Here is an 18,672-nt window from a genome sequence, read left to right on the forward strand (position 1 = left end):
TAGTACTTTGTCCTCCTCTCTCTCTCTCTCGATATCGTAACCACCCAAAGTCCTGGCGACCTCCGGAAACCGCGGTACAAGTACCGATACCGACATGCAACTTTGACTTTACAATTTGACGATCGATACCCAATCTCTGCATCTTGAGTTTTTCCCAAATAACCAACCCTTATCGCAATACTACCGTCACCAGTTGACTGCTCTTTGCCGATACCTGCTAGACATCACACGCATCCATGTGGCTGTCGCGCTCGATACTTTCGCCGGCCATAGCCCTCCTGGGCTGGTCAGCCCTCTACCAGCCCGCAGCCGCCCAAGTCACAACTGACTGCAATCCCATGAACAAAACTTGTCCGCCCGACCCGGCACTTGGCACAGAATACTTCTTCAATTTCAACCGGACACCGCTCTTCCAGGCCTGGGAGACAAAAGTCGGTCCTGTGACATATGACCCCGAGTATGGCGCCAAGTTCACCATCAACAAGCAGGGAGACTCTCCCACAATCCGCTCTCGCTTCTACATCTTCTGGGGCCGTACGGAGATCATGCTCAAGGCCTCCCCTGGCACCGGCATCATCAGCTCTGTCATGTTCCTGAGCGACAACCTCGATGAAATAGATTGGGAGTTTTTTGGCGGCAACACGACCGTTGCCCAGAGCAACTATTTCGGCAAGGGTCTCCAGGACCACCACAACGCCGGCTATCACGTCATCGACGGCAATGTGCAGTCAGACTACCACAACTATACCACCGTCTGGACTAAGGATTACCTGGATTTCTATGTTGACGGTAACCGCGTCCGTAGGCTGCTCCCTGAGGACGCAAAAGACGGTTATACGTATCCACAGACCCCCATGCGCTTGTCGCTTGGTATCTGGGCTGGTGGCGACCCGAGTCTTCCGGAAGGCACTCGTGAGTGGGCTGGTGGTACCACGGATTATTCTCAGGGCCCTTTCGACATGTACGTCAAGAGTGTCTACATTGAGGATTTTAGCAAGGGCGCCAAGGAGTATGTTTTCACCGACAAGAGCGGTTCTTGGGAGAGTATTAAGATCGTCGAGTAAGTTGCATCTGGATTCTTGACCAGGAGGAACATTTGCTTACAATATTCAGGGGCAACTCAACCGTTTACGAAGCCCTTCACAAAGAGCCTGAAAAGACCATCGCCGAACGCTGGGCCGACTTGCCACAAGCTGCCAAGCTCGCCGTCTACAGCGGTGCTGCTGCCCTCGGTGCTATCATGATCGGCTCTGCCCTGCTGTACTGCATCCGCCAGCGCCGTCGCGGTGCCCGAGAGGCCAAGCTCGCCGAACAACGTGCCGAGCAGGAGCGACTGGAGCTTGAGCGCTTCAAGAAGGCCGGTATTGATCCTGACAGCTTCGCCTCCAACGCCAGCGAGTACAACGCCAAAGAGATGCGCCGTGAAGGGCTCATGGACGATGATAGCTACAGCATCTCGACTCCCGTCAACCCTGCCTCGCCGCTCGACAATGGTGCCAACAACTTGAACCGTGGCTCTGCCGTCGGCATGACCGTTACTACTGGCGCTGGCGCTGCTGTCGGTGCTGCTGCCGCTGCCGTTCCTCCTTCTCCCCACAGCCCGACATCCCCTCGCTCTCCTCATGGGCCAATGAGTCCGACCACCAACGGCCCCCCGAATCGCAGCTTCACTAGCCCGGCTCCTGGCCGTGTGGCTTCCCCTGCGCCATCCCAACGCAGTTTCACTGGCATGGACCGGTCTGCTAGTCCTGGAGTGGGACAGCCGCCTAGGAGTTATACCACTGGGCCCGGATTTGAAGGTGGTGGTGGGAACCAGGGGTATTGGGGGAATAATGGTGGGAATCAAGGTCGCTTTAGGTGATGATGGTGTTCAAGGAAAATGAAAGGATGTGGAGGAGAGCATCACTCATCATCTGAGTCAATTCGGGCGGCCGATTTATTTCTCGTTTTCTTGTCAATTTTCTACCCTATTGGTTTGTTCTGCTTGCTGGTTCCTGGAGCGCTGCGCGGTACCCCCTGCATGACCCCTAGTTAGGCTTGATGATGATTCTCCTCCCCCCCCCTTTCTCTCTTGTGGATAAGTTAGCGGTTGGCTTTTGCGGGTTACGGTTTGGCTGTTTTACTCTCATGATGCGCGTTCTCGTCGTCGTCGTTGTCGTCTTCTCTCGATCGATCGGACAGTACATAAATTCTTTAACTCCGCTTATGCCTATACTTAACACTACACCACATCCACATATTTACAAGGTATTTAGACGGAGGGATCTCACAACACTGGTACTTCACTGCACGTCACGTACGTACGTTAGATATCGTCGTCATCATTACCACTATTGTCGCTAGACATGGTTGGCATCGTTATCTTGCGGGCGTTCGAGTTAAGATGTGTGACTTCACGACCAGGGTTAAAGTCAAGTGCTGCCGGTAATATAGCCGCTATAACCCCATTACGTGGTTCGCTGGTTCAGGTTTATTCGCTTGCAATCTCGGAATCTGAGTCGAATAGTGTAATCTCTTTTGGGCCCAGCTTTGTATGTTTCTGGGAGATGTCAGTCGAGCTTTAGACTGAAGCTCAATTTCATGTTGAAGTGTTGAAAACAAAGGATGTCGTTAATGATAATTAAAACCTACTTGATCATGGAAGATGTTGCTTGATCCACTATTCGGTCCCGGCGCCAACAGCCGGCAAGCTCCGTGCGGGACGGGGTCAAAAGGTCCACATCTCCATTCGCTGGTCAACCCTGTCCTTGTTCGTGCCCACCACCACGCACACAAAAATCTTGGAACCTGAACCTTGCTGCTACCCTCACCAGCACGACAGAGGTTTTTCTGCTTGGTCCATGCTAGCCCCGAAGTCTACTACTGGAATAAGACCTTCCGACTCACCCGCCTAACCAACCAACCCAGCAGAGAAGTGGTTAGTTTTCGCCTGGCCCGCCCGGCTAGTTCAATCGGTAAAGCGTGAGACTTAAAAGAATCCCTTCCAAAAAGAGTTCTGGAGGATGAAGAATTGCTTCCGACATCTCAAGGTGGTGGGATCGACCCCCACGTCGGGCTCAATTCCCAACTATGCTTCTGGATGGGTACTTTGTTCCTAGTTTGTCTGTTTTCCTTGGGCCTATGACGTTGTTTCCGTTTGAAGTTGAGCTTTGTCTGGTGTGGTCGTATTGTCATCTTTAACCCTGATGACCCCTCCACCTTTTTTGAAGTCTGGTGTGGGAGAAGGCCTCACTCTAATTCGACTGCCCAGCGTTTTTGGGCGTGACCTGGCTGCATGTGGCGGGGGAGGGGCAATGTCCTTTCAATCTCACATACATACGTGGAGGGGTACTTAACGCTGGTTAACGTCGACATCCTTCCTATGGACATGGATGCGACCGTGGCTTATGGAGGATGGATTCTCAGCTTCCTGCAGTTCTTTACCGTGATCCAACCTGAACCGTGGGGTTGGAAATGCTGTTGGCTATGATCTACCCAACAGGAAGCCAAGTCTGCGGATTGTGGGCAAGCATCAGTTCAGCGTTCTGTAAGTTTCTGGAATGTACGAGCTGTGTACGCAGTTTGCTGTATCTGCACTGGAAGCTGGCTGTAGAACGCATCGAGAGATTCAGTCCTCTCCCAAGTCCCAATTCCAGGTGGCGCTCGTATGTCAGATTGGAGCAATGATTGCCACACAAAAGGCAAATCACAGCAAGAGCGAATATCGGTTCTTGAGCAGCTCCCAGTTGCTGGCTGGCTGGCTAGCCAAACATCTGGCTGCAGGAAAAATTGCCGAGCGAACCATGAAAAGCTTCCTGTCTTCTGGGACTTGGACTTGGACTGGGACATTGAGTTGCCCTCTGCGGGGTTGGTGACTGGTCTTTGTCTGGCATGGTCCAGTCTGGTAAAACAGTGGGGGTTCGAGGCTTCGAGAGAGTGCTTTCAAGTTCGCAAGCCAGGATCAGCCAGGTCAAGCGGGGAAGATGATCTTCTAGCGTCCACCTCTCTCACAAGGGGAACAAGCTAGTACGGAGAAGTCGGCAAGTTTTGACAGCACACATCTTAGCGTCCCGTTGCCATGGGTAAGGCTGTCTGTTGGCTCAACTGGACAAGAAAGAGAATCCCTCACCGGACTCTGATTGCCACATACGTCCCCAGTCAGTCCAATATTCGTATATCGCGGCTATCTACCAGACATCCCAGAGATACGGCACGCCGTGCTCGGTTCCCTTCGGGCAGCATTCACCCCAGTCTCTCAAACTTGGCTTTTCTTGTCCCCAATGAACCCTAGTCCTCCTCCAAGCTGAACGCTGCCCAATGCCGGCCACTCAGCCATCCAGCCTATCACCCCTCGCCCAGCCTCGCCAGTCCTGCGCAGAATGTCGTCAATCTGCAGGTGATAGAGATATTTAATAGTACGTCACCGGTCGTTCACAAGGGTTTTTGCTGGGTAGTGCCAAGCGATGGATTATGAGGGAGGAGAGGGGGATGTCTTTTCCCTGCGGGTCACAGCTGCTGAGAGGCCCGGAGCGTTTTCTCCTAGCCATGCTTTTTGCTGGGCCCCTAGCCACGGGCCGGTATTGTACTCAACTGGACCGCTCTCAGATACGACACTGGGCGACCTCAGGTAGGGTACTCCACGATACGTGGCTGTGGCCACTGGCAGATGGCCAGCGCCTACCTCCGCCGCCGGCACCCATCATGAATGATGGCTCCACGGTTTTTTGGACAGTTAGACGCGCCGTGCCATGGGGAAAATTCCATATTTAATCACCGTGGTATGGATGCCAATCCCAACACACTTAGACTCGCACATTGATGAGAAACGATGGCTCCAAGTCTTGAACACTGGTCGATTCCACTACCAACCATATCTCTCTGTCAACCCTTTGGTACCTCCTCTTCACTTGCCTCTGTTCATGTGCACAGAGTACCATACCACCCAATGCCCCGCCTGCGGTCAAAGCTACCTCATCTACGTCGAGTTCTGCAAGGACTTCCGCCCGCCGCTGGTGAGGTGCCCCAAGGGCACGACCGTCAGCCGCATTGCCATGAAAGAAGGGGGTTGCACAAGCAGGCTGTGTCCGAATGGAAAGAATGGAGGGTGTTCGTCTATGTGAGTTGAGTTAAGGGCAGTTGCGTCGGTGTAGTGTCACAAGAGAGGGGATGGAGGGGCTTCTCGGCGAGCAAGACAGCAAGACGGCGGTTGATCCCGAAAAATCGGGAGACAGGCTCCACTGCGAAGAGGCTTGTGGCTCGGAGGAGCCGAGATCTCGTCAGCTCAGTGTGGCCGCCTTTCAAAGCTTCACCGGTTTACCGTCCGGATCCACTTCGACGACCTGGTCCAGCCCTTCGTATGGCGGCAGGTCGAAGCCATACTTTTTGGCGATTGCGGGGGTGACGAATCTGGATTGTCAACAGCTCAGACACAGTTCAAGAAGTGAGAGAGCAGTGGTACGTACCTCCCACCAATGAAGTGCCGACCCTTAAAGTACTTGACCAATGGCTTCGGCGCCGTCAGACTGACGAGGACATCAGGATGGAAGTTGCTGCCCACGCCAGACTTCGGTGGACCGTTTTCGATGTCCCAGGATGATGGAGCGTCGACAGAGGTGACGGGTACGTTGGCCTCTGCCATGGCGTTGATCACGGCTGGGAAGGGCTCGCGGACTTCTCCTGAAAAGCTAAAGCCTGAGGTGGATTAGGAGAGGGGTTTTGGTGAGCGTAGGGAGAGGACCATACCAAAGACGGCATCGATCACATGATCGGCTGACTGTAAGGCAGCAGGGAAGTCGTCGGTGAAGGGCACTTCGAGGTCTTCGAGTTGTTTTACAAGGCGCTTAAGGATATTAGCAGTTATTGGCAGGAAGGTGTTATATTCTAGAGTTACCCAAGTATATACCCAATCCCAACATCAATAGTTGAGGTGTCGTTCTGTTCAGCAAACAAAAACCATGGAACTCACCTGATATAGCTCATTCTTTCCCCGCTTCGGATAGTAGATCGTAGGCTGATAGCCATAATGCCTTAAATGTCTCGCCGCAACCAGCCCGTCGCCTCCTAAATCAATGTCAGCGCACTGACCACCCCTGAAGTCAACGAACACCAGAGACAGGAACAAACAAACCATTGTTGCCGGGGCCAACGGCGACCAGAATCCTCTTGCCTTTATGAGGAGGATGAACTCGATACACTGGTTATTATGAGTGAGCAGCCAGGGTTACAAGACAGTGTTGCTGTTGGGGAGGGCTCTCACGGACCAACTTGGGAGACAGAGAGTCCCGCTAGCTCCATCAACTGGTCGATGGAGAATGCCCCAGTGCTCATGAGCTCTTTATCAAGAGCTACTGCCGCAGCAGCGCCAATAGTCTACATTAGAGTTGGAAGTTCCGTTAAACCTAGATGGTCTTTGTTGTGGAAAATGAGGTCGAAGATAGTCGACCCCACTCACCTTGAGAGCCATTGTTAACAATGATGCCGGAGTTTGGATGCTCTTTGACAGAAAAAAGTGGGATTGTGTAAATGTTTTAAATAATAGAGAAAACTTCAACCGATGGAATATCTAGCCTGTGTTTACCGTGCACACCAACCAGAGAAAAAGGAGGAAGAAGACAACAACAACTTGACATCACATTACTCCTCTCACATGCTCTAGGTGGGGACAAGAAGTGGGATGAACGCGAGTGTTGACTAAGCACTCCTCCAGGACAATGCGCAAGCTGATTGGCTGACTCAACATCGGTCCAAAATTTCCATGGCTTCCGAAGGACCCGCTCTAGTCGGTGCGAGCGAGGATTGCAGCAGACGACGACGACGAAGACGACCGAGAAAGCTCGACGACGGCTCAACATCATTTACTTAGCCCTTTCTCTGGTAGCAGATCAACCGAGTCCCTTTCGATTCATTCAGCACGCAAGAAAACGTAAAACGCAAGATGGTCGTCAAGATCCGCCTCGCCCGCTTCGGGCGTACCAACCAGCCCTTCTACAACATCGTCGTTGCGCACGCCCGGTACGCATCCTCCCTGCTCGACGGCTCTTCAGCCTTCCGGTTCTGACAAAAACGTTGTGTAGGACCGCCCGCAACAGCAAACCCCTCGAAGTGATCGGTACCTACGACCCCGTCCCCAAGAAAGACCCCTACGATCCCTCGGGCAAGTTGCACAAGGACATCAAGCTGGACATCACGCGCGCCAAGTATTGGGTGGGTGTCGGGGCGCAGCCGACGGATACGGTGTGGCGATTATTGTCGATGGCATGTCCCCCGCAAGATATCGAGAGATTCGAGAAGGGGAGACTAACGGAGAATGCGTGCAGGTGGGCATTCTCGAACCCAAGTATCGTCCCGGTCTGCCGCCGAAACATAAGCCTACCGTTGTTAAGGATTAAATTACAAAGTTCGAGATCACGGCTCTTCGATATTGTCAAGACTTGTGTATTCTACAGTTCAAGTTAGTTTGTTTGATTTATAACCTCCGGTATCATATATGTACGATACGGCGTTTTTGTGTTCGAGACATTGGACTGTACGTTAGCGAAAGCGACTAATGGACTGCTTACAACCACTTCTCCGCTCGGATTATATGTGTTCAGCCCTGTCGTTTCGCATCAGGGCTCTGTTGACTAGGGATCCAGTCGGGAAAGGGATCATGAAGGCCAACAAAATGCTTCATGCCGAAAACATCACTTCATATCAAAGATTGCCATTTTCAATCCTCCATGCTAGGAGCGCTCAAGATGGAAACTTTGCCAGGAAATGCTGGTTTCTGTATTGAAGCTGACATGCAGATTGAACCAAGCTCTCGGCTAACAATCCCAGTCGTCCCAGCAGAAAGCAGCTAAGCTGTATACCCTATCTCAAGACATTAACAGAACCTCTGGATACATCTATCTACTCCATGGTCTGTGTCTCATCGAAATACTCATATGTTGAACCAAGACGCCCAATCAAGACCAAATATGCCTGATCCCCGAACTTATACAGCCACCTCTCTCATATGTAACGTAATGCAATGCGATATCCACCCAGATCTCAAAATACGTTCGTACCCATGACGATATGTGACCGCAGAAACACACGAGATAACCCATATCCAGACTCCACCCCTAGAAACTCCAATCCTCTTCACTAAAACATCTCTTATCTCTTGCCTAGTGGCCTTGCAAAAGTATGCCCCTGCTTAGCGGAAGAAGGCATTCATACCCAAGCAAATAAACATCACACATACCCCGTACACCGACAAAAACAATGCCATCTTTCGTAACAAAACCGTCTCTAAATGTTCCAAATCCCAGCGCCACTTCCTCCTCCACTTCCATCGTCCCGTGGCCGCTGACTTCGCAGAACTGGCCGTTGACCTCAAGCTAGCCACACTACCCTCCAGAAGCCCGCTGGCACCCAGGTCACCGGCGCCTTCTTCTTCATCGCCACTCTCAGAAACCCCGCCGTCAAAATCAGCGTCATCATCTTCCTTAGACAGACGTTGATGGTAGATACTATCGGGGTCGCTGATTTTGTAGTAAAACAGGCCAGGAAGAATAAACGAAATCGCTGTCGATCCGGTACTCCCCACATACGCCAACACCCTGTCGAGCGAAGAAACATTCAGCGCGGCAAGGTAACTCAACACGAGAATAGTCGACGTAATCAGGGCAAACCGCAATTCTGACATAACCACAACCGGGGCACCGTGGCTGTCAAGGACGGGCGCGGGGGCAGAGATGCTGGCGGAGGCGGCCAGCAGCGGCTGGCTGCCGGCAGCGGACTGGGAGGTGCTGGCGGAGCGGGACTTGTTGGGGCGCCAGCGAAGGACGGCGTCGAGCGAGGCACGGCAGGGATGGATCTGCAGAGGAATAGAGAAGGTGACGAGGGCGACGATGGCTGCTTTGGCAATGGTTGAAGCAACCGACGGAGGATCTGACATCTGTTAGAAAAGTTAGGGGCATAAGACAGGTTGATGTCACTTACACATTCCCACAATGTTGCCCTTAATATCGTTGCCAAAAGTGAGGTAGCCGGTAATAGCAACCAGGATGTAGACAGAAGCGGCGGTACCGATACTAGCAGTAATAACAGCTACAATGCTGCCAGGCGAGTTGTCCTTGATCTCGTTGACAATCGAGAACATCTGAAGGAGTCAGCATCGCTCGTACCCGGAAGGGAACAACCTGGCTTACATTCTGGTGGCAGGTATAGGCAAAGATGACAACCGGCAAGCTGCTGAGCACGGTAACCGGGCTCTCCCATCTAATAACGCGGATGTCCCGATGGTTCGGGATCTCATCAGCCGCAAAGTGGTAGACGACCAGGATAACCAGGTATCCAATGGCCATCAGGGCCACGACGCTCGTGTACTTGAGCGAGTCCAATTTTTTCGGGAAGCTGAGCGGGATGATGAAGATCAGAAAGAAGATCGTAATCCAAAATCTGCGGTCCTCCAGATATGGTAGATCCATTGATGTCAGCCCAAAAGCCTCTGCCACGCCGGGCATGAGGTCCCCGATGATAATCATGTACGAGACGCCCACGCCAAAGCACTTAATGGCGATAGCGGCGTCAAACACGACAGCAGCGTTCGGATAGGTAATCTGAGAGAGGGCGAAGAACGAAGATGTGCCGCGATCTAGGTAGCGGGCGCAGCGCGACTGCAGATAAAGGCCCAGGGCCGAGGTGAAACCGCACCAGATGATCAACAGAACGCCGAGCATGACGCCAAAATGCGACATGGCCGCAGGCATGGCCAGCGTTCCGGCACCAATGACTGCAACCACCTTTGTCTCAGCAAGCAGTCTAGGGGTATTTCAATTATCATGACGTACTGGTATTGAGGAGGTTGATATTGCTGCTCATCATGGAAGCGTGGCCGCCACCGCCCATCTTGGGGCCACGGACACGACGTGTGCTGGAAGGAATATTCAAGTTAGCATCTCTGCAGCCAAGCGATGCTGTATTGGATTGACTTACTTCGCCATTCCCCCTGCTGACGAGGTGCCAGAGGCGATGGTCGAGTATCCCGTCATCGGGGGAGCCTGTCGCCAACTGCACAGGCTCGATATATGGTGAAGAGGGGAAACGGAATTCAACGACCCCACAAAATGCGTGGGGGTCTGGCAATGGGTAAAATCAGGATGGACTCGATGCGGTGGACTACGGGCCCCTTGATATCGCCATTAGATGGATCGATCGTGGACCACAGAACACCTTGCGGACAGTGTTGGCGAACCCCTGGAATTTAGCGGGCGATCGATGGAAATGAGTGTTTTCAAAAGCTCGGAGAATCGTCTCTCAAAAACAACAGTCGTACGGGCTCGACACGATGAGATCGGGCACAGATCGGTGTAAAGATGGGTGCGTGGGTGTTGGGAGGAGAAGGGAGATGGCTAAGGCCAGCAGAGCAGAACAGAAAGATGAAAGTCGCCCCACAGATGCTACAGATGCGACAGCTTCAAATCCGGGGACGCTTTCTGTGCATCCCAGCAATCCAGCATTTCTTAAGCAGGCATGCAGCGTTAGGACCAAGCTCGCCAATCAGAGGGCACTATTTACATGACGCCGCTGATCTGCTGGCCTCCACTGACGGCGCACGCGAAAGCCGATGGAACTCAATGTCTCCACCGTACTGGATTTCCAGCAACCAGCCTCAATTCCCAACCGCTCAATGGTCTCGCTGGATCGTGTTCGCTCTAACATTGAAGCATTCCGTCATCGTCATCAGCCCTACGAACACTTCAACTTCAGCTCAGCCCTGAGAACAGCCGGGGTAACACACAACAACCGCAACGCATGCGAACAATTGTCGTCTGGCCAACCGCAGTGTCGGCAATTGCCCATCCCATAACCAAGACGCTCCCACGCTAACCGCTGCACAAACTCTCAAATTCAAACCCAGCGGTAGTGACCAGGACAAGAACGCCCCGTGCGCCCTTCGAAAACCGGATCTCAAGCCCGCCTCAACCCCAACGCCGACGTCATGGATCGCTCCCTGGACCAGACTACCCTGGAGACCATCGCGCTGCTGGAGTCGCGGCTCCATCGCCTTGAACGCCTCCTCTATGGCCCCGCCGCGCCGCCGAGCCAACCGCCCAAAAAATCGGTGCTGCGGTCGCTGGCTGACCTCGAGCGCCGGTTCGCCCATCTCATTCGCCACTGTAGGGCATATTCTGATATTTTGAAGCTCTGTACGCTATCCCATACTAAAAAATCATAAAGACGAAGTACTGACTATTACTAGACCGCGCTCACCCCTCCCTTTTCCAACCCTCTTCCAGCACCCCGACAAAAGAACCCCCTACCCAACTCTCCCCTGACGCAGTCCTGCAAACTGTCCTCTCTTATGCATCCTCCTTTCCAGCGACCGCATCAGCCCTGACAGCAGCCACCTCCGACGAAACCATCCCTGACGCAGCTCAGTCCGCAGCGCTGGCGGCCCTGGTCCCGCGCATGCGAGCCACCGAGACGACGCAGCTTGCGCAGGCGGCCGAGATTGCGGAGTTGAGGAAGAGGAGTGAAGTTGTGCTCAAGGCGTGGTATACAGGGTGTGTATTGAGACATGGGGAGAAGGTTGCAGAGTTGGAGAAAAGGTTGGAGGGGGTTGAGGTTGGGATTCGGAGGGCTAAGAGGGTGAAGGACTTGGAGGAGAAAGTGTGAGGGACTATGAATGGGTATGTTTTGACCCTCGAAGGTCATCGTGTCCCCATCTGCTGGGCTACGGCGCTTGGAGGATTTATCCAGCTTCTTCGCTGAGCTTCCGGCAATCGCGCCGTCGATTCCTGCTTGCCAAGTGACGATATCAGCATTGTTTGTTTACGGATCGAAGAAGTCACGGAACTCTCAAAGCCCTAAGAAGCAGGACACAAAGTCACAACACGCTGATCAACAACTTGCCTCGAGGATGCCGATTCAGGCGCAGGATAGACGGTACTGAGCTTAACACCGTATGATGAATCAGCCGCGTCGATATGTCGTTATTGTCGGCAACAGGAAACACCTTCAGGCTTCAGCACGCCACTTCTGTATCGTCCCTACAGCTACCCCGCTTGTGCTTATTCCACCGCCGACCTTTCGAGGCCCTTGAAAGTCCCAGATCACCTGGTTGAACGCGCATACATATACTGAGCCTCTTCCGATCATAACCCATGAAACAATTCCTGATTCTTCCTGGAGGACATGGTTTTTTTCGCCGTTGTGCGACATACTTCCAGCCGGCAGCTGGATCTCTGTTTGATGAACCACTTTATTCCGCTCAACAGAGCTGCCATGTTGGAAATCACGGCTGCGTTTTCCTTGGAAGCCCAAGGCTTAAGAGACTCGGGTGGGAATACTAGGGAGATGTCTCGTTCCACGACATTGGCTGGTCAAGTCGCATTGCTGTGTAGAAGAACGGTCTCCTCGGTGATGCTCTCATCGATTTAACGAAGATCATATTCATTTCCCTTGCTTCTGCTAATCAATTAAGTTTCCATTAATTCTACTTAACAGCCTGAGACATCCAGCGCCCTGTGCTGTATCAGATATTGTTGATTATCAGGAAATTGAGAAAAGTATAGGGCATTCCTCTCCCACGTCCATCAAGTCAAAAAGAGAAACGGGGCAAGTTGACAGCCATTTCGTAAGACCAAGAAAGCATTGATAAACAAAGAGCGGCATTTTGTGAGCAGGAACGGTGTGTCTTGTGGATTCCCGGAGCGAAGAAAACGGGCGAAAAGAGAAGAATTATCTTGCCATCCTTCTTCTGTCGCCTCCGGGAGTGCTGGTATAGTGGCCATGACGCCGACATAGCGTTGAAGTTTTCCTAGTCGTTGTCGTTATTGTCATGATTGCTGTCATGGACATCCTTGTCGCTGTCGTCTCCTCCGTCAGATTCATTGTCCTCCTCATTGTCCTTGCCATCCTCGTCCTCATCCTCCTGCTCATTGGTATTGTTTGCGAGATTCTCTGCGTCTCGGACATCTTTCTCGTTATCTTCGTTGTTCTCGTCATCAGTATTGTCATTGACATTGGCCCAGGTTATTGGCATTATCGCTGTTGTTGTCGTTCTCGTCACTGCTGTCATCCGGGTTAATCTTTTTCACCATTGATGAACGTCAGCTCCCCTGGTGAGTCCGAGCTGCATAGCGGAATTCTCATGCTGCTTGAACACTCCAGTCCTGACCAAACTTTAGCCTCATACAGGGCCTTCTCTTTCCCTGCTCTTTGTGGGACTTTACAAAGTCATGCCCTCTTTGTAAGGATCGCTTCACCCAGACCGGGGGATACGTCTTGTTGAAATATTTGCTGGCTTCGAACTCGCTTGAAGAAAAGATCGTCAGCCTTCAAATATCCCTGAAGAATGATCACTATTGGGGGAAAGGGGGATGTGCACGCTTTGGCGTTGCGATAAACCCCATAGGGCAAACATTGCATCTCAACGCCTTCCCGAAAGTCAACTGACAATAGTCTATGCTAAGAGCCCATTAAACCCACACTTCCTTGGTTGTGAAGTTCTCCCTAAAGTAGTCATTTGTTGTTTCCGCATTTTCGATCGTCTGTTTCTTCATCCTATCATGGTAACTGCAAAGCTCGCCCTTCCGCCGATTGCAAATGCGTATCCCTAGCCTTCGTACGTACACTCTCTTCATACGTGTTCCAGTTATTCTAGACTGGAGTTCATGGCTTGAACCTTTCCTGGCCACGTTCGTCGATGTACATCTGAGGGGAGTAGCCACTTAAGTAATCAGTTTGGTGGATTTAAGGGCGAAATTTGCGGTTTGAAGGTTTAGAATTATTGTCAGAATATTATCCGTCCATGTATTTTGTTCGTTCCGATCAAACCTCTGAGGAGCTGGCTCGGGTCGAGGTTAGTCTGCGGAAGTTCAGGCCCGGGTTTGTGTGAGAGCTCGTATGCATCATCTGGAAAATCTCGGAAGTGGGATAAGTCTTCGTATGGAGCCGAGGCTTCACCAGCGTCAAACTTATCCAAGTCAGGCCCATCGTAGCCAGCTCGAGATTCGCCTTCATATCATTGGCTTCAGCAGGGTCAGCCTCGGGTCCAGCTTCTCCAAAGCCACGCAGTAGATTGATCCTTGTCAGACTCGGTCAAAAACTCAGCATCTTCCGGCTCACCAGCATCACTATCGTTAAAATTCTCATCGTCATCATCAGCTTCATCAGGACCAGCATCAGGACCAGTATCATCAGAGCGAATTTCCTCAGCATCGGATGGTTCTACCTCAGCTTCAGAGTCATCGTCTTCATCCGGCTTTGTAAGCCCTAGTTCTCACCTCCATCTGTCATAAGTATCTCGCTCATAGTCGGGCATCATGCTGGGACTAGAGGTCAAAGCAACTAGGGAGCTGGGTCGTGAATTAAAGTGACACTGTTAGTCTTCAGAATGTGATATGGTAGTGATCATTGATCTGGCTATGACTGCTTTCGGAGTGGAAAGGAAATAGCTTCAAACCCAACGTAGAATTTCAGCTCCGAACTTGAGAAGAGGAAGTCCATCTGATCTTCCTGGAAGGGAAAGCCCATTATACATTGTACATACTGCGACCTGGCACATAATGCTCCGCTAGTGGTTAGGATTTAGGAGCCAGTATACTGGAGCCAGAGCACAACTCGGTGTTTTCCAAGGCTTGTTAGAATCCTGTCTTATCAAAACACAACTTCGGCACAAAAACTGAGTGCAGGTCGATCATTGGAGAGCTCTCAAGGAACAACCGAGAGGAGTCTTATAAGAGGCAAGTTGGCGAAGTGGTCATGTTGTTCTGATAAAACTTGCTATCACTCTCTGAATGCTGTTCCCAGAACTACAAGCCAAGGTCCTCGTTCTCAACGCGATAGTTTGGTTTAAAGAGTATTGGCGTAGGTAACACATCCTCACAATCCTCACAAGTAACAACATGCAATAGAAGGCTCTGATGTTATTTACTCTGAGCCTGTGATAAAGCTGGCAACTAGTCGACTAGATGACTACATAATGGTAGCTAGATAACAATACGAGAAGCTTAACAATAACCTGGAGCCACTTGAATCCAAGTTGAACAGAGTTGAACAGAGTTAGTGGATCAAGATGGCTCTGTGATGGAGATATGCATGGAATTGAAACTTGGCTTTTTGGCTGCATGTGAGGCACAGGTGAGTTGAGTAAACTGGATTTGAGCCTTAGCTCAAAAACTTTTCAACCTAAAAAAACTTTCAACCTACTTGCTCTTCCACAAACAGTGGCCTATACAATTCCTAGGAATTGTCGCATCTTGTTGAAGTTAACAGGTTTCTGATTGCCTCATGGGTTCACATAGCAGAGATTCTTTGGAGGATGGAGTTCCTCATGGTTCATGCGAATAATGGTCAGTAAAATTCCAGAACACAAAGATAAATGAACAGTAACCTGTTTTAGGCTTTTTGCTGTCCTTCGGGTTCAGGTCAGGAGTTCACTCATTCACAGCCCTGTCGTTACCAGCACTGGGTGCAGCTTGTGGATATCAGACAGCCTTCTCGTGATGGGGCTGCTGACATACAGTCTGATCCCTTGCACTCCGGCAAGAACTCTGGCAACGCAACTGAGCAGAGCGCAACTGAATTGACCTTAATGCCACATTGCAACCTCTCAACGTCTGTGTCCTAAAAAACCCGGCTCGAAGTGGCGTTTTGACATCTTTCCCCAAGGACACATCACATTCTCATCAAAATGCAATTGTGTAGCGGTGGGGTTCCAGCAAAGTTGAAACAAGGACTGCCAGTCCCTCAATCCCCTGCATCGGCTGGGCGGCGATGGGCACAGCGCCAAGGCTCCAGGGGGGACGGCTGGTTATTTCGGCCAATCAGCTGCCTACTGGGGTGCTGCCCTCGCGTTAGACTGACCGAGCGAACGGATGCGTGGGTGGGAGAGATCTTCCAGGCTTGAAGAAGTCAGTTGGCCAAGATCTTTTCCCCATATGGTGTTGAGATGGATCTCTGAGATCTTTGAGAGTTTCGGATACGTATCGTGCCGCTGAGGCTATGCCATTGCCGGCAGAGTCTCACTGAACAAACGTGCAGTCTGTGCCGTATGATAACATAGCTATCAACTCATAGGAGATGCTGTTGTCTCACTCTTGCGGTGTAGGCCACGTCGGTGTTCTAAAGGATGCAGAAAATAACTTTATGCTAGTTATCTCTTAATCAGCAACTGCAGCAAGTACCATGAAGAGTTGAGTCAGCGGAAGAAGTTTCTCTTCCAGGCAGCGCGGAGCCAGCAGCTGAATTTTGCCAAAAAGACGGCCAGCTTATATCCGTAGCCGCTTGCCGTCAGCATAGCTCAAACATTCTTAACAAGACTTGTATTCGAAAAAAAAATCCAAACAGCCGGTAGCCGCGAAAAGATCGCAACCCACATTAGGGACCGGACAAGACGCCTCGATCTTCTGCCTTGCAGATAGAGGTGGAGATGGCCCGAGCTCGGGACCTCAGGGTGTTTTCGGGCTTTGTGCAAGCGGAGACCCACCCAACCATCCGTGCTGGATCCATCCAATCAGCGCAGGCCATGGTCCCCTGGCCATCCGGTCAGGTCTCACATCGCTCCAGCCAGTGAGCCCCCCTTGGCAGTGCTGCCTCCCTTTTTTCGAAGCTCAAGAGAGTGGGAGTGAGCGAGGAATGCTGCGGTGCCTGTGTGCTGGGGACCAAACCCAGCGAAAGCTGCTGCTGTTGGCTGCTACTACCACTCTGCCACTGGTCATCACGCATGAAATCCATTTCTTCCCTCCCCTCTTTTCCGTCCTTCACTCGCTGTCATCATCCTAAACTTTGGCTTTTTTCGTTCTCACACTCTCTCTGTCAGCTACTTTCTTTTCATCCCGTTTTGGGCCTGCATCGACTCAAACTGTTTTCGGTCCCCCATTTTTTTTTACGACAACAACGACAGCGGCGCAATTCTCGACGTTGAGTGCACCACGCTGGCCGTCACTGCGATTGTGAAAACAGGAGGGCGTCCCACAACTGACCGGCTGTTGACGCTGTGAAGGCTTGGGCGTGTGCTAGCTGGCTGAGAAGGGACTTGTCGAGTTTTGCGTGGCAGCGAAATACCACACAACGCTTTCCATTCCGTCCATCAGTCCAAACGTCAGCAAGCCAGTCCCCGACCTGACGACTAACGTCCGGGTTGCGCGGTGTTCCGCAGCCCACTTCCACAACCGAACATTCGCTTTGCGCTGCTGCTGTGCCGTTGGCGCGACCACTCGCCCGGATTCAACAAGCCAACCTAACTACTCTCCTGTTGTCGATTCCGATTTTTGTGTGAGCGACCGCGCCACGCGAGCGATCACGAGTGCTCCAGTTCTGGCATCAGTCTGGATTCCAAAAGACTGAAACGGCCTTTTTCCGATTTCGCTCTCGACATCACATCTCCTGTCGCCGTACCTATCCGTTCGTCTTAAGTCCGCAAGGCACAAGGCACACTCACTGATTTGACGAACCCCCTCATGCTCAGCAGCGAGGCGCGCATCAATTGAATCGCCACTCAGAAAAATATCAACCAAGACATCGGATCGACTGTCTCCGCTGTCGCGTCGTCAACCGTGCTTGTCTGACCAGGCCGGCGATACATGCCTTCATACGGTTCGCTGCATTCCCCGTCGCTCAAGATGGAATCAAGGCAATATGGGCGCAAGGGCATCCATATGGGGAACATCATTGGTGATCCCTTTGCCCTTGCGACAATTTCAATTGCTTCAGTAAGTTGCGTTGGGGTTGGTCACTTGGGCTCTGCTAATAGTCGCAGCTTGCTTGGATCATCTCCTTTGTTTCCTCCGTCATTGCCCATGTCCAAACGAAAGCTACTGATGTCCAGTTCCCTCTCTTTACATACTGGGCGCTAGTATTCTACTTCTTTGCCATCATCGGCATTTTTGTCGTCGTGGCCTCAGACAGCATCCAGACCTATCATGTCGCTGTTGTCGGCTACCTCGGCTGCGGCCTTGTGCTGTCAACTTCAGCCATTAATGGCATGATCTACACCAGCATTGGCGCTCGGGAGGCTGCTGCTGCCGGTTTCATTCTCTTGGCCATGGTGACGGTATGTCTCTTTAGAAGTAATGTATTGTTGGCTACTAACAAGTTAGATCGTCTGGATCTTCTACTTTGGCTCTGCCCCGTCGGCCGTGCCCCGGGCCTACATCGACTCGTTCGCTCTGTCCAAGGAATCGACGTCGGTCAACCGCCAGACCATGAACGGCTACGCCCGCCGCCCCGAGACATCTACCTCCGTGCAGCCCCCACAAATGTATACGACTCAGCTCAACGGTCTTGAGAATGCTTCGCCCTCTGCCGGGCTCTCAGCCATGCGCAACTCCACGCTCGGTTATCCCTCTGCCAGCGGCGCGCAAAAGACGCCCGTTGGTGCGGGAACCAGCACCGCGCTCGATCCCGACACGGAAATCCCACCTGCGACGGAGTACCCTTATCGCGCGAAGGCAATTTACAGCTACGAGGCGAACCCCGAGGATGCGAACGAGATTTCGTTCCAGAAGCACGAGATTCTCGAGATTAGCGATGTTAGCGGGCGGTGGTGGCAGGCGAGGAAGGCGAACGGTGAGACGGGCATTGCGCCGAGTAATTACCTTATTTTGTTATGAACGGGTAACTTCAAAGGAACGGAGATGTGGGTGCGTTGGTATGATACCATGGATGGTTTTGACGGAGGCAGGGAAAGGGAATGCTACGATTTCTTTGGCTTGGCTT

The 18,672-nt window shown here is 51.9% G+C and overlaps 7 protein-coding genes and 1 non-coding gene across 8 annotated transcripts; 5 read left to right on the forward strand and 3 right to left on the reverse strand.

Annotated features, from left to right (window-relative positions):
- Positions 1-236: 236 nt before the first annotated feature.
- On the forward strand, positions 237-1,861 carry CTHT_0010520 (hydrolase-like protein; the record flags this gene model as incomplete). The annotated part of the gene is made up of 2 exons (XM_006691512.1): positions 237-1,060; positions 1,114-1,861. 2 exons carry the CDS (start codon positions 237-239, stop codon positions 1,859-1,861), a joined length of 1,572 nt encoding a protein of 523 aa, XP_006691575.1.
- A 1,075-nt stretch (positions 1,862-2,936) lies between these two features.
- CTHT_0010530 lies at positions 2,937-3,057 on the forward strand. The gene is made up of 2 exons: positions 2,937-2,973; positions 3,022-3,057. It is a non-coding gene; the product is annotated as a tRNA-Leu (tRNA).
- A 2,219-nt stretch (positions 3,058-5,276) lies between these two features.
- CTHT_0010540 (uncharacterized protein) lies at positions 5,277-6,442 on the reverse strand (the record flags this gene model as incomplete). Its single annotated transcript, XM_006691513.1, has 7 exons — positions 5,277-5,385; positions 5,442-5,670; positions 5,722-5,818; positions 5,945-6,039; positions 6,107-6,172; positions 6,240-6,348; positions 6,431-6,442. 7 exons carry the CDS (start codon positions 6,440-6,442, stop codon positions 5,277-5,279), a joined length of 717 nt encoding a protein of 238 aa, XP_006691576.1.
- A 471-nt stretch (positions 6,443-6,913) lies between these two features.
- CTHT_0010550 (mitochondrial 37S ribosomal protein bS16m) lies at positions 6,914-7,367 on the forward strand (the record flags this gene model as incomplete). The annotated part of the gene is made up of 3 exons (XM_006691514.1): positions 6,914-6,990; positions 7,053-7,182; positions 7,296-7,367. The coding sequence occupies 3 exons, from the start codon at positions 6,914-6,916 to the stop codon at positions 7,365-7,367; spliced, it is 279 nt and encodes a 92-aa protein (XP_006691577.1).
- Positions 7,368-8,158: 791 nt separating this feature from the next.
- On the reverse strand, positions 8,159-9,998 carry CTHT_0010560 (putative transporter protein; the record flags this gene model as incomplete). Its single annotated transcript, XM_006691515.1, has 5 exons — positions 8,159-8,895; positions 8,947-9,106; positions 9,156-9,739; positions 9,798-9,880; positions 9,943-9,998. 5 exons carry the CDS (start codon positions 9,996-9,998, stop codon positions 8,159-8,161), a joined length of 1,620 nt encoding a protein of 539 aa, XP_006691578.1.
- A 950-nt stretch (positions 9,999-10,948) lies between these two features.
- CTHT_0010570 (uncharacterized protein) lies at positions 10,949-11,625 on the forward strand (the record flags this gene model as incomplete). Its single annotated transcript, XM_006691516.1, has 2 exons — positions 10,949-11,126; positions 11,210-11,625. 2 exons carry the CDS (start codon positions 10,949-10,951, stop codon positions 11,623-11,625), a joined length of 594 nt encoding a protein of 197 aa, XP_006691579.1.
- A 1,144-nt stretch (positions 11,626-12,769) lies between these two features.
- Positions 12,770-12,994, reverse strand: CTHT_0010580 (uncharacterized protein; the record flags this gene model as incomplete). The annotated part of the gene is made up of 1 exon (XM_006691517.1): positions 12,770-12,994. The coding sequence occupies one exon, from the start codon at positions 12,992-12,994 to the stop codon at positions 12,770-12,772; it is 225 nt and encodes a 74-aa protein (XP_006691580.1).
- A 4,582-nt stretch (positions 12,995-17,576) lies between these two features.
- Positions 17,577-18,566, forward strand: CTHT_0010590 (uncharacterized protein; the record flags this gene model as incomplete). Its single annotated transcript, XM_006691518.1, has 3 exons — positions 17,577-17,666; positions 17,783-18,001; positions 18,054-18,566. 3 exons carry the CDS (start codon positions 17,577-17,579, stop codon positions 18,564-18,566), a joined length of 822 nt encoding a protein of 273 aa, XP_006691581.1.
- Between the last annotated feature and the right edge of the window lie 106 nt (positions 18,567-18,672).

The sequence above is a fragment of the Thermochaetoides thermophila genome (genome assembly GCF_000221225.1).
Source record: "Thermochaetoides thermophila DSM 1495 unplaced genomic scaffold scf7180000011814, whole genome shotgun sequence".
In the NCBI taxonomy this organism is placed as follows: Eukaryota; Fungi; Ascomycota; class Sordariomycetes; order Sordariales; family Chaetomiaceae; genus Thermochaetoides; species Thermochaetoides thermophila.